This window comes from Leucoraja erinacea, unplaced genomic scaffold (assembly GCF_028641065.1).
Source record: "Leucoraja erinacea ecotype New England unplaced genomic scaffold, Leri_hhj_1 Leri_1065S, whole genome shotgun sequence".
In the NCBI taxonomy this organism is placed as follows: Eukaryota; Metazoa; Chordata; class Chondrichthyes; order Rajiformes; family Rajidae; genus Leucoraja; species Leucoraja erinaceus.
Genome location: NW_026575303.1, coordinates 22,279 through 35,000, shown reverse-complemented (window position 1 = coordinate 35,000; position 12,722 = coordinate 22,279). Strand labels below are relative to the sequence as shown.

At 52.0% G+C, this 12,722-nt stretch overlaps 1 protein-coding gene across 1 annotated transcript in view; it reads right to left on the bottom strand.

Moving 5' to 3' along the window:
* prdx5 (peroxiredoxin 5) overlaps positions 1-12,722 on the bottom strand; it is an 18,358-nt gene extending 5,636 nt beyond the window's left edge. The window contains 1 exon segment of the mRNA XM_055665087.1: positions 12,593-12,722. Coding sequence (XP_055521062.1) covers positions 12,593-12,685 — 93 coding nt within the window. The 5' untranslated portion in view covers positions 12,686-12,722.

Sequence of the window (12,722 nt, the reverse complement as noted above, 5' to 3'; positions counted from 1 at the left end):
CTCTTGTCCGATAGGAGAGGGGAGAAGAGGGAGTGACCAGGGGTGAGACTGGTCCTTGATGATGCTGCTGGCCTTGCCGAGGCAGCGTGGGGTGTAGATGGAGGCGATGGAAGGGAGGTTGGTTTGTGTGTGTGTGTGACGGTCTGGGCTGCAACTGTCCACAATTCGCTGCGATTCCTCGCGGGTCTTGGACGGAGCTGTTCCCAAACCGTGCTGTTATATGCATCCTGCGTACGTGCAGAGGGACCCACTGAAGCTCGGTGCAGCCAATGCCAAGGCTCTGTGGGGGGGGAGGCCACAGTCTTGTGTCCTTCCGCTGCTGGACATGGGGTGTCTGGTGGGGATACCCCTCACATGAGGGAAGGGTTGGGGAAGTCCAGGACAAGGGGTCACAGCTTAAGGATAAGGGGGAAATCCTTTAAAACCGAGATGAGAAGAACTTTTTTCACACAGAGAGTGGTGAATCTCTGGAACTCTCTGCCACAGAGGGTAGTCGAGGCCACAGTTCATTGGCTATATTTAAGAGGGAGTTAGATGTGGCCCTTGTGGCTAAGGGGATCAGGGGGTATGGAGAGAAGGCAGGTACGGGATACTGAGTTGGATGATCAGCCATGATCATATCGAATGGCGGTGCAGGCTCGAAGGGCCGAATGGCCTACTCCTGCACCTAATTTCTATGTTTCTATGTTTCTAAGAATAAGGGGGAAATCTTTTAGGACCGAGATGAGAAAATCATTTTTTACACAGAGAGTGGTGAATCTGTGGAACTCTCTGCCACAGAAGGTAGTTGAGGCCAGTTCATTGGCTATATTTAAGAGGGAGTTAGATGTGGCCCTTGTGGCTAAAGGGATCAGGGGGTATGGAGAGAAGGCAGGGATGGGATACTGAGTTGGATGATCAGCCATGATCATATCGAATGGCAGTGCAGGCTCAAAGGGCCGAATGGCCTACTCCTGCACCTAGTTTCTATGTTTCTATATACTACCCTACACACACACACACACTAGGAACAATTTTTTTTTTTTACATTTACCAAGCCAGTTAATCTACAAACCTGTACGTCTTTGGAGTGTGGGAGGAAACCGAAGATCTCAGAGAAAACCCATGCAGGTCACGGGGAGAACATGCAAACTCCATACAGACAGCGCCCGTAGTCGGGATGGAACCCGGGTCTCCGGCGCTGCATTCGCTGTAAGGCGGCAACTCTACCGCTGCGCCACCGTGACTGCGTTTAAAGACAGGTGTGAGGCGGCACGGTGGCGCAGAGGGTAGAGCTGCTGCCTCACAGCGACAGAGACCTGGGTTGGATCCCGACTACGGGTGCTGTCTTTACGGAGTTTGCACGTTCTCCCCGTGACCTGCGTGGGTTTCCCCCCCCCCCGAGATCTCCGGTGACATTTGAGGCCAGAATAGACAAGATGCTGGAGTAACTCAGGTCCCAGCCTCAACTACCTCCTCCGGCAGCTCGTTCCATACACCCACCAGCCTTTGCGTGAAAACGTTGCCCCTCAGATTCCTGTAAGATGTCTCCGCCCTTCACCTTAAACCCATGCCCTCTGCTCCTCGATTCACTCAGGGCAAGAGTCTACCCGATCCATTCCTCCCGCATTCATGGCCAGCTTCGTGGCTGAAATTTCAGGGATCAGGGGAAGGAATAGTTCCAAAGGCAGGCGCACAAAAAGCTGGAGTCACTCAGCAGGGGTCAGGCAGCATCTGTGGAGAGAAGGAACGGGTGCCGCTTGGGGTCGGGACCCTTCTTCAGGCCGAGGCCGAGTCCGAGACCCTTCCCCACGCTCTGCCTGATCCCACGCGCCCCTCCCGCAGCTCAATCTTTTGTCAGCCTCGTTACCCAACTTTGTAACAGCAATAGTAACGGTCTTCCAGAGACGGGGGAGGGGGAATGGAGTTTGAGAGCCGGACCTCATTGGTCGGAGATGGAGCCTCGCGGGTCAGAGCCCGAGGGAGGGGATAGATTTGTAGCTTTATGTACACGCCCTTGATGTGGGGACTATTCGCATACCTTGTCGAGGGATCAAACCCGTGAGGGGGGGGGGGGGGGGGGAAGAAACAGTGGGGACCTTGCGTGGGGGGGGGGGGGGGGGGGGGGGAGGAAAGAGGGGGTGAGCAAGCAAAGAATTTCACTGTAGTGTTCTATTCCGTTCTATTCAACGGCACGTTTACCCACAGAGTGTCAAGTAGCTCTGACTAAAAGGATGTGCGATGAAGGCAAGTTCCCCTTTGCAACACACTGCAGTGATTATTGCGGCAACTAACTGCCACTTCCAGAGTCCCGCGAGTCAATCTCTTCCAGATGTAAAAGGGGGGGGAAACCAGAAATGTTTGCAGAAAACTTAAAATGCGAGGCAAAGCGCGCCGGAGTAACTCAGCGGGTCAGGCAGCATCTGTGGTGCAAGGAGTGGGAAGGAACTGCAGATGCTGGTTTACACCGAAGGTGGACACAAAGGGCCAGGTTTAGAGTAACTCAGCGGGACAGGCAGCGTCTCCGGAGAGAAGGAATGGGTGACGCTTCGGGTATCGACAAGCCCGCACGTCTTTGGAGCGCGGGAGGGAACCGGAGCACCCGGAGAAAACCCACGGGGAGAACGTGCAAACTCCGTACGGGCAGCACCCGTGGTCAGGATCGAACCGGGGTCTCTGGCGCTGTGAGGCAGCAACTCTATGTTCCCATGCGATGTAATCTTCCAGAGAAGCCTACGATGAACCTTTACTGACGTCCACATATACATCTACAACTCTGCCCTCATCAGTGTAGTTCATTGTCACGTGTACCGAGGTACAGTGGCTAGCGTTTGTTGCACGCTAACCTAACCTGCACGCTAGTAAGGCAAGGCAGCGCCTTTACCGCCTCAGGCAATTGAGGAAATTCAGAGTGTCTCCGAGGATCCTCCAGTGCTTCTACGCAGTGGTGGTGGAAAGCATCTTGTCTGGGAACATTACCATCTGGTTTGGGAATTGCTCTGCCAAGGACAAGAAGGCTCTGCAGAGAGTAGTGCGTTCGGCCGAACGCACTTTGGGGACTTCCCTCGCCCCCCCTGCAGGAACTATACAACAGGAGGTGCAACTCCAGAGCAAATAAAATCATGGGAGACCCCTTCCACCCCTGCAACGGACTGTTCCAGCTGCTACGCCTCCGTTGCCATGCGGTGAGAACGGAGAGGTTGAGAAGGAGTTTCTTCCCAGAGGCAATTCGGACTGTAAACGCCTATCTCACCAGGGACTAACTCTACTGAACGTTTTTCCTTCCATTATTTATTATGTAAAAGAATATGTGTGTTATGATTGTGTTTATAATTTGTTTGGTTGTTTTGTTGTTTGTCTTTTGCACAAAAGTCCGCGAGCATTGCCACTTTCATTTCACTGCACATCTCGTATGTGTATGTGACAAATAAACTTGACTTGACTTGACTTGACTTGACTTGTCAGTGGAAAGACAATACACGATTACGATCGAGCCATCCATAGTGTACAGATACTTGAAAAGGGAATAACATCAGTGCAAGGTAAAGCCAGTAAAGTCCGATCAAAGATAGACACAAAATGGTGGAGTAACTCAGCGGGACAGGCAGCGTCTCTGGAGAGAAGGAATGGGTGACATTTCGGGTCGAGACACTATCCTACACCCACCAGGGGCAATTGTTACATTCACCAAGCCAATTCACCTACAAACCTGCACGCCTTTGGAGTGTGGGAGGAAACCGAAGATCTGGGAGAAAAACCCATGCAGGTCACGGGGAGAACGTGCAAATTCTGTACAGACAGCACCCGTAGTCGGGATCGAACCCGGGTCTCCTGCGCTGCAAGCGCTGTAAGGTAGCAACTCCACCGTGACACGATTGTAATCACGTGTTGTCTCTCCGCTGACTGGATAGCAAGCAGCGAAGAAAACCTTGCCACTGTACTTCGGGACAGGTGACGATAAACTAAACTGAACGGAGAGAAAGTCCAGGAGCAGGCACACCTTGCCCCAGATTACAAGTTGCAACACCTCAAAGTCGTCTTGTCATCGGGTGCGGCTTCGATGGTGGAAGATTTGCACAACCTCCCCTGGCTCCAGTTTCCGGTACTTGAGTAATACGACTCGCACCAGGGCTGCTGGATGCCGCAATAGAGCAGTGGTGAACAAAAGCAAAGGTCTTAGAGCAGAGCTATTAGATCTTTGAACAAAAGCTTCACACATTCGCCACTGAAAGTGCAACCTAATTCTCACCCACCCCACCCCACCCCCGGGCAAACTAGAAACTAGATTCACAGAGAACAGCTGAACGTCCAGCTTGAAGAACTCGGCAGGGTCGGGGCAGCACAGCGGGTAGGGCTGCTGCCTCACGGCACCCGAGACCCAGGTTCGATCCTGACTACAGGTGCTGTCTGTACGGAGTTTGCACGATCTCCCTGGGTGCTTCGGTTTCTTCCCACATACTCTGGTGAGAGGGTCCTGAGGAGGTTTACGAGAGCAAACCCAGGAGTTCAGGACCTTGTGCAGTTGTACAGGGCCCTGGTGAGACCACACCTGGAGTATTGTGTGCAGTTTTGGTCCCCTAAATTGAGGAAGGATATTGAGGGAGTGCAGCGTAGGTTCACCAGGGATGGCGGGACTGACATATGCTGAGAGAATGGAGCAGCTGAGTTTGTATACTCTGTGGAGTTTAGAAGGATGAGTGGAGATCTTATTGAAAGATATAACATTATTAAGGGTTTGGACACGCTAGAGGCAGGAAACATGTTCCCGATGTTGGGGGAGTCCAGAACCAGGGGCCACACACACAGTTTAAGAATAAGGGGTAAGCCATTTAGAACGGAGACGAGGAAACACTTTCTCACAGAGAGTTGTGAGTCTGTGGAATTCTCTGCCTCAGAGGGCGATGGAGGCCGGTTCTCTGGATACTTTCAAGAGAGAGCTAGATAGGGCTCTTAAAGATAGCAGAGTCAGGGGATATGGGGAGAAGGCAGGAACGGGGTACTGATTGGGGATGATCAGCCATGATCACATTGAATGGCGGTGCTGGCTCGAAGGGCCGAATGACCTACTCCTGCACCTATTGTCTATTGTCGAAAGACGTGCAGGTTTGTAGGTTAATTGTAAAATGCCCCTAGAATGTAGGATAGAACTAGTGTACGGGTGATGGCTGGTCGTCACAGACTTGCTGTTCCTGTGCCCAACCGTCTGCTTATCAACCCCCGACCCAAAATGTCACAAGTTCACAAGTTATAGGAGCAGAATTAGGCCATTTGGCCCATCGAGTCCGCTCCGCCATTCAATCATTGCCTCCTAACCCCATTCTCCTGCCTTCTCCCCATAACCCTTGACACCCGTTCTAATCCAGAATCTATCTATCTCTGCCTTGACAACATCCACTGACTTGGCCTCCACAGCCCTCTGTGGCAATGAGTTCCACAGATTCACCACCCTCTGATTAAAGAAGTTGCATCTCACCTCCTTTCTAAAAGAGCGGCCTTTAATTTTGAGGCTGTGCCCTCTGGTCCTAGACTCTCCCACTAGTGGAAACATCCTCTCCACATCCAGGCCTTTCACTATTCTGTACGTTTCAATGAGGTCCCCCCCCCTCATTCTTCTAAACTCCAGCGAGTACAGGCCCAGTGCCGACAAACACTCATCATGGGCTAACCCACTCATTCCTGGGATCGTTCTTGTAAACCTCCTCTGGACCCTCTCCAGAGCCAACATATCCTTCCTCAGGTACGGGGCCCAAAGTTCCTCATCAATCCAATTTGTCACCTATCCAATTCTCCAGAGATGCTGCTGCCTGACCCACTGAATTAGCCCAGCATTTTGTGCACATCTTTGGAGAAATCAATGTTCTCTCTGGTGGCGCGGGGGCGAGCGGGGGAGGGGGAGGGAGAAAGGAGGAGAGGAGGCGGGGGGGAAGGCAGGGAGGGAGAGGAAAAGGGGGGGAGGGGAGGAGAAGGAGAGGGAGGAGGAGGAGGAGGGAGGAGGGGGGGGGAGGGAGGGAAAGGGAGGAGGAGAGGAGGGGAGGGAAGGGGGAGGAGAGGAGGAAAGGAAGGGGGGAAGGAGGAGGGGGAGGAGGAGGGGAGAGGAAATCCCCGATCCTGTTACACAATGACAAACTGACCGATTGAGGAATTTGAAAAAAAGAGAAACCACTTCTGCTCCAGTTCCCAGTTGGAGGGGGAGGGGGAGGAAGAGGGGAAAGTCCGATATGTTGAAACCAGCTTCCTTCCCAACCTGTTGTGGTGAGGGAGCTGGATCTAGCTGTGTGTGTGTGTGTGTGTGTGTGTGTGTGTGGGTGTGTGTGTGTGTGTGTGTGTGTGCCTGTGTGTGTCTCTGTATGCGTGTCTATGTGTATGTGTGTCTATGTGTGTGTATCCGTGTGTGTGTGTGTCTCTGTATGTGTGTGCGTCAGTATGTGTGTAGGTGTATGCGTCCGTGTGTGTGTATGTGTGTGTCTATGTATGTGTCTCCGTGTGTCCGTGTGCATGTCTCTCTCTCTCTCTCTGTATGTCTCTATACGTGGCTGTGTGTCCCTGTGTGTGTGTGTGTGTGTGTGTGTGTGTGTATGTATGTCTGTGTGTGTCTGTCTATGTGTGTGTGCGTCTATGTGTGTGTGTGTCTCCATGTGTGTGTGTGTGTGTGTGTGTGTTTGTGTCTGTGTGTGTGTGTGTGTGTCTATGTGTGTGTGTGTATCCATGTGTGTGTGTGTGTGTCTCTGTATGTGTGTGTGTCTGTATGTGTGTAGGTGTATGCGTGTGTGTGTGTGTGTGTGTGCGTCTGTGTGTGTGCGTCTGTATGTGTATCTGTCTATGTACGTGTCTCAGTGTGTCCGTGTGCATGTCTCTCTCTCTCTCTGTATGTCTCTATACGTGGCTGTGTGCAAAGATTATAGAGGAGCGCTCCTCTAGGATCTTTGGTTGTGTGTCCCTGTGTGTGTCTCTGTGTCGCTGTGACTATGTCGTTGTATCTGTGTGTATGTGTAAATACCCACAGGTGAGCCAATTCCCCCCCCCCCCCCCAGATGCCACAGCATGATCGCCTCAACGTGGAGGTCCCTCCCCGCCCCCCCCCCCCGCAACGGGAGCCAAGATCGTCCCGACAACGGAAGGCTCGAACCCCCCCCCCACCGAGCGCGGGAGAACAAGGAAGGGAAGAAGATTTCACCTTCCATCACAGTGGGGAATGTGGAGGAGTCACAGTGGTGGATGTTCATGTTAAAATGTATTTTGTGTGCTCCGTTGCCGTTTTATTAGTATGACTATATGGCAAATGAAATTCCTGGTATGTTGCAAAACTTAACTCTTGGCTAATAGAGTCTGATTATGATTATGATCTTATTGGCAGCAGCCACCCTGGAAGGTTTGCTCGGTGTCGGCTTTCTAATCTCTCCGAGTCAAGTCACCCATCCCAACGACTGTAAAGATTAGAACAAAGGGCTTCTTTGCTTGGGCTGAATAAATATTGCATGCAGGCAAGCAGGCGTGACGGGGCAGATCTAGGCTGATCGCTGAGCTCCAGGTAACAGATGCTGCCTGACCCGCTGAGTTACTCCAGCCCATAGTGTATATTTTTTTGCAAACCAGCTTCTGCAGTTCCTCGTTTCGACATTCTGATTACCATATAACCATATAACAATTACAGCACGGAAACAGGCCATCTCAACCCTTCTAGTCCGTGCCGAACACATAATCTCCCCTAGTCCCATATACCTGCGCTCAGACCATAACCCTCCATTACCTTCCCATCCATATAACTATCCAATTTATTTTTAAATGATAAAAACGAACCTGCCTCCACCACCTTCACTGGAAGCTCATTCCACACAGCTACCACTCTCTGAGTAAAGAAGTTCCCCCTCATGTTACCCCTAAACTTCAGTCCCTTAATTCTCATGTCATGTCCCCTTGTTTGAATCTTCCCTACTCTCAGTGGGAAAAGCTTTTCCATGTCAACTCTGTCTATCCCTCTCATCATTTTAAAAACCTCTATCAAGTCCCCCCTTAACCTTCTGCGCTCCAAAGAATAAAGCCCTAACTTGTTCAACCTTTCTCTGTAACTTAGTTGCTGAAACCCAGGCAACATTCTAGTAAATCTCCTCTGTACTCTCTCTATTTTGTTGACATCCTTCCTATAATTAGGCGACCAAAATTGTACACCATACTCCAGAATTGGCCTCACCAATGCCTTGTACAATTTTAACATTACATCCCAACTTCTATACTCAACCTGTAACTACAACTGGTTTTGGCCAGATGATGAATCACACACAAACACTCAATTAGCTCACATCCTGTTGTGCAAACAGGGAGGTGCGGGTTTAATCAGAGGGCAATCAGACAAGGTTATTCCAAAACACCGCAAACCAAAGGTCTTATAGCAGAGATCCGCTATAAGATCTTTGCCGCAAACTAATGTCAAAATGAGGCAATGCAGTGGTTGAGTCGAAGAGCAAAGTGCTGGAGTAACTGAGCGGGTCAGGCAGCATCTCTGGAGAACATGGATAGGTACAAAGTGCTGGAGTAACTCAGCGGGACAGGCAGCATCTGTGGAGGGAAGGAATGGGTGATGTTTCGGGTCGAGACCCTTCTTCAGACTCGACCCGAAACGTCACCTCTCTGTTTTCTCCAAAGAGTGTTACACCAGCCGTTTGTGTCTATTTTCGGTATAAACCAGCATCTGCAGTTCCTTCCTATCCACAAAGGAATGGTTCATGAGAACAGGGCAAGGTTAGACAATAGGTGCAGGAGTAGGCCATTCGGCCCTTCGAGCCAGCACCACCATTTAATGTGATCATGGTTGATCATCCCCAATCAGTACCCCATTCCTGCCTTCTCCCCATATCCCCTGACTCCGCTATTTTTAAGAGCCCTATCTAGCTCTCTCTTGAAAGTATCCAGAGAACCGGCCTCCACCGCCCTCTGAGGCAGAGAATTCCACACACTCGCCACTCTCTGTGAGAAAAAGTGTTTCATCGTCTCCGTTCTAAATGGCTTACCCCTTATTCTTAAACTGTGGCCCCTGGTTCTGGGCTCCCCCAACATCGGGAACATGTTTCCTACCTCTAGTGTGTCCAGGCCCTTAACAATCTTATATGTTTCAATGAGATTCCCTCTCATCCTTCTAAACTCCAGAGTGTACAAACCCAGCTGCTCCATTCTCTCAGCATATGACAGTCCCGCCATCCCGGTAAACCCAAGCTGTACTCCCTCAATAGCAAGAATGTCCTTCCTCAAATTAGGGGACCAAAACTGCACACAATACTCCAGGTGTGGTCTCACTAGGGCTCTGAACAACTGCAGAAGGACCTCTTTGCTCCTATATTCGATTCATCTTGTTATAAAGGCCAACATGCCATTCGCTTTCTTCACTGCCTGCTGTACCTGCATGCTTACTTTCATAGACTGATGAACAATGACTCCCATATCCCGTTGTACTTTCCCTTTTCCCAACGTGACGCCATTTAGATAGTAATCTGTCTTCCTGTTTTTGCTACCAAAGTGGATAACCTCACATTTATCCGCATTCAACTTAATCTGCCATGCATCTGCCAGTTCATTGTTACAAGATCAAAACCACAAGGGAGAGGCCTGATGAAAGAAACAAAGAGAAAAACAACGAGGCAGTCAATAAAGACACTCCGCAGGGAATTGAAGGCAGAATAACAAGGAACAAACAGCAGCAGGAGAGGATTTACAAGATTCACGGCAGAACCATGGCCTTGAATAATGTTTGTAGTAGCTCTATACATCAAGAATCTGAAGAAGATCCCCCCCCCCCGACCCAAAACATCACCTATTCCTTCTCTCCAGAGATGTTGCCTGACCCGCTGGGTTACTCCAGCACTTCATACCTTTCCTTGGTGAACTAGCAAATGCAGTTTTTAAGAGGGAACTGCAGATGCTGGAGTATCGAAGGTTACACAGAAAAGCTGGAGAAAGCTCAGCGGGTGCAGCAGCATCTATGGAGCGAAGGAAATAGGCAACGTTTCGGGCCGAAAACCCTTCTTAGACGGGGACATAGATGAAATTCCGGTCTGAAGAAGGGTTTCGGCCCGAAACGTTGCCTATTTCCTTCGCTCCATAGATGCTGCTGCATCCCGCTGAGTTTCCCTAGCAAATGTAGTTCCTTGTTTCTACACTTTGCCTGTCCATTTCTCTCTGAAGATGCTGACTAGCTGAGTTCCTCCAGCACTTTATGTTTCACATATAACATAATCGAGCAGATCACAGAAATATATTTATCCAAAGATAGACACAAAGTGCCGGAGTAACTCAACGGGTCAAGCAGCATCTCTGGGGAACTTGGATAGGTGATGTTTCGGGTTGGGACCCTTCTTCAGACCGGAAATGTCATCTAACCATGTTCTCCAGAGCTGCTGCCTGGCTGACCAGCTGCGTTACTCCAGCACTGTGCGCCTTTCCTTGGCAAGCCAGCACCTGCTGTTCTTTATTTCTACATTTTGGATCCTGATCAGCTGAGTTACTCCAGCACCTTGTGTCTATCTTTGGTATAAACCAGCATCTGCAGTTCTTTGTTTCTGTACTAAGAACGTATCCAGCCCACTTTAAAATCTGCTTCCACGCCCTCCCTTTGGCTGCACATTCCACATTCTTGCATTAAAAACACATTTGTTTTTCCCTTCTAAGATAGACGCAAAATGCTGGAGTAACTCAGCGGGACAGGCGGCATCTCTGGAGAGAACGAAAGGGTGGCGTTTCGGGTCGAGACCCTTCATCAGGACATCGAGGATACAACATCCTATGACTATAGCACACAGACCCAGACAATACAACGCCTACTGCAATGCCCATTGCTGGATAATCCATGAGCTATTGCAGACCTTGCACTTAACGCTCCAATACCGTAATGATGTGTAAGGCAGTGGCCAGCAACTATATAGCATAGAAGAGTCAGACTTCTAAAGAAGGGTCTCGACCCAAAACGTCATCCATTCCTTCTCTCCAGAGATGTCCCGCTGAGTTACTCCAGCATTTTGTGTTTGTCTTTAGTGCAGTGGCCACCCTAGGCTGACAGCACCCTGGGGCGCGGGTAGCGCAGTGGCCATACTAGGCTGACAGCACCCAAGGGTGCTGGGATCCTGATGACCACCCTCGGCTGACAGCACCCTGGGGTGTGGACAGCGTGGTGGCCACACTAGGCTGACAGCACCCTGGGAATCCTGATGGCCACCCTCGGCTGCCAGCACCCTAGGGTGCAGGGATACCGATGACCATCCTAGGCAGAGAGCACCCTGGGGTGCAGGGAGCGCAGTGGCCACACAAGACTTACAGCACCCTAGAGTGCAGCGATCCTGATGTCCACACTAGGCAACAGCACCCTGGGGTGCATTGAGCGAAGTGGCCACACTAGGCAGGCAGACAGACAGGCAGCACTCTGGGGATCCTGCTGGCCACACTAGGCAGACAGCACCCTAGGCAGGCAGGCAGCACCCTGGGGATCCTGATGACCACCCTAGGCTGATATGCAGCACCCTGGGGTGCAGTGAGTGAAGTGGCCACACTAGACAGATAGACAGCACCCTGGGGTGCAGTGACCACACCAGACAGAAAGCACCCTGGGGATCCTGCTGGCCACCCTGGCCTGGCCTGCCAGCACCCTTGGGTGCAGAGATCCCGATGACCACCCTGGGGTGCAGTGAGTGAAGTGGCCACACTAGACAGACAGACAGCACCCTGGGGTGCAGTGACCACACCAGACAGACAGAACCCTGGGGATCCTGCTGGCCACCCTGGCCTGGCCTGCCAGCACCCTTGGGTGCAGAGATCCCAATGACCACCCTAGGCTGACAGCACCCTGGGGTGCAGTGAGTGAAGTGGCCACACTAGACAGATAGACAGCACCCTGGGGATCCTGCTGGCCACCCTGGCCTGCCAGCACTCATGGGTGCAGGGATCCTGATGACCACCCTAGGCAGACAGCACCCTGGGGTGCAGTGATCACACTAGGCAGACAGCCAGACAGACAGACAGCACCCTGGGGTGCAGTGACCACACTAGGCAGGCAGTCAGTCAGACAGACAGCACCCTGGCCTGGCAGCACCCTGGGGTGCAGTGACCACACTAGGCATCAGGCAGTCAGACAGACAGACAGCACCCTGGGGTGCAGTGCAGGCACGCAGCCAGACAGACCACACTACACAGGCAGGCAGACAGACAGACAGACAGCACCCTGGCCTGGCCTGGCAGCACCCATGGGTGCAGGGATCCTGATGACCACCCTAGGCAGACAGCACCCTGGGGTGCAGTGACCACACTAGGCAGGCAGTCAGCCAGACAGACAGCACCCTGGCCTGGCCTGGCAGCACCCATGGGTGCAGAGATCCTGATGACCACACTAGGCAGACATCACCCTGGGGTGCAGTGAGTGAAGTGGCCACACTACACAGACAGACAGACAGACAGCACCCTGGGGTGCAGTGACCACACTAGGCAGGCAGGCAGACAGACAGACAGCACCCTGGGGTGCAGTGACCACACTAGGCAGGCAGGCAGACAGACAGACAGACAGCACCCTGGCCTGGCCTGGCCTGGCCTGGCAGCACCCATGGGTGCCGGGTTGAGCGGGAGCCGCGGTGCAACTTACCTTGATGGGCATGGCGGCGGTGTGTGAGAGCTGGAAGTGTCTGCGGCTGATTCTCGCTGTGGCCTGGAGCCTGTGGAGCAGGAGGCGGCTCATGTCTGCCCTTATCCTCCGCCCGCCCGCGCCGTCTGCC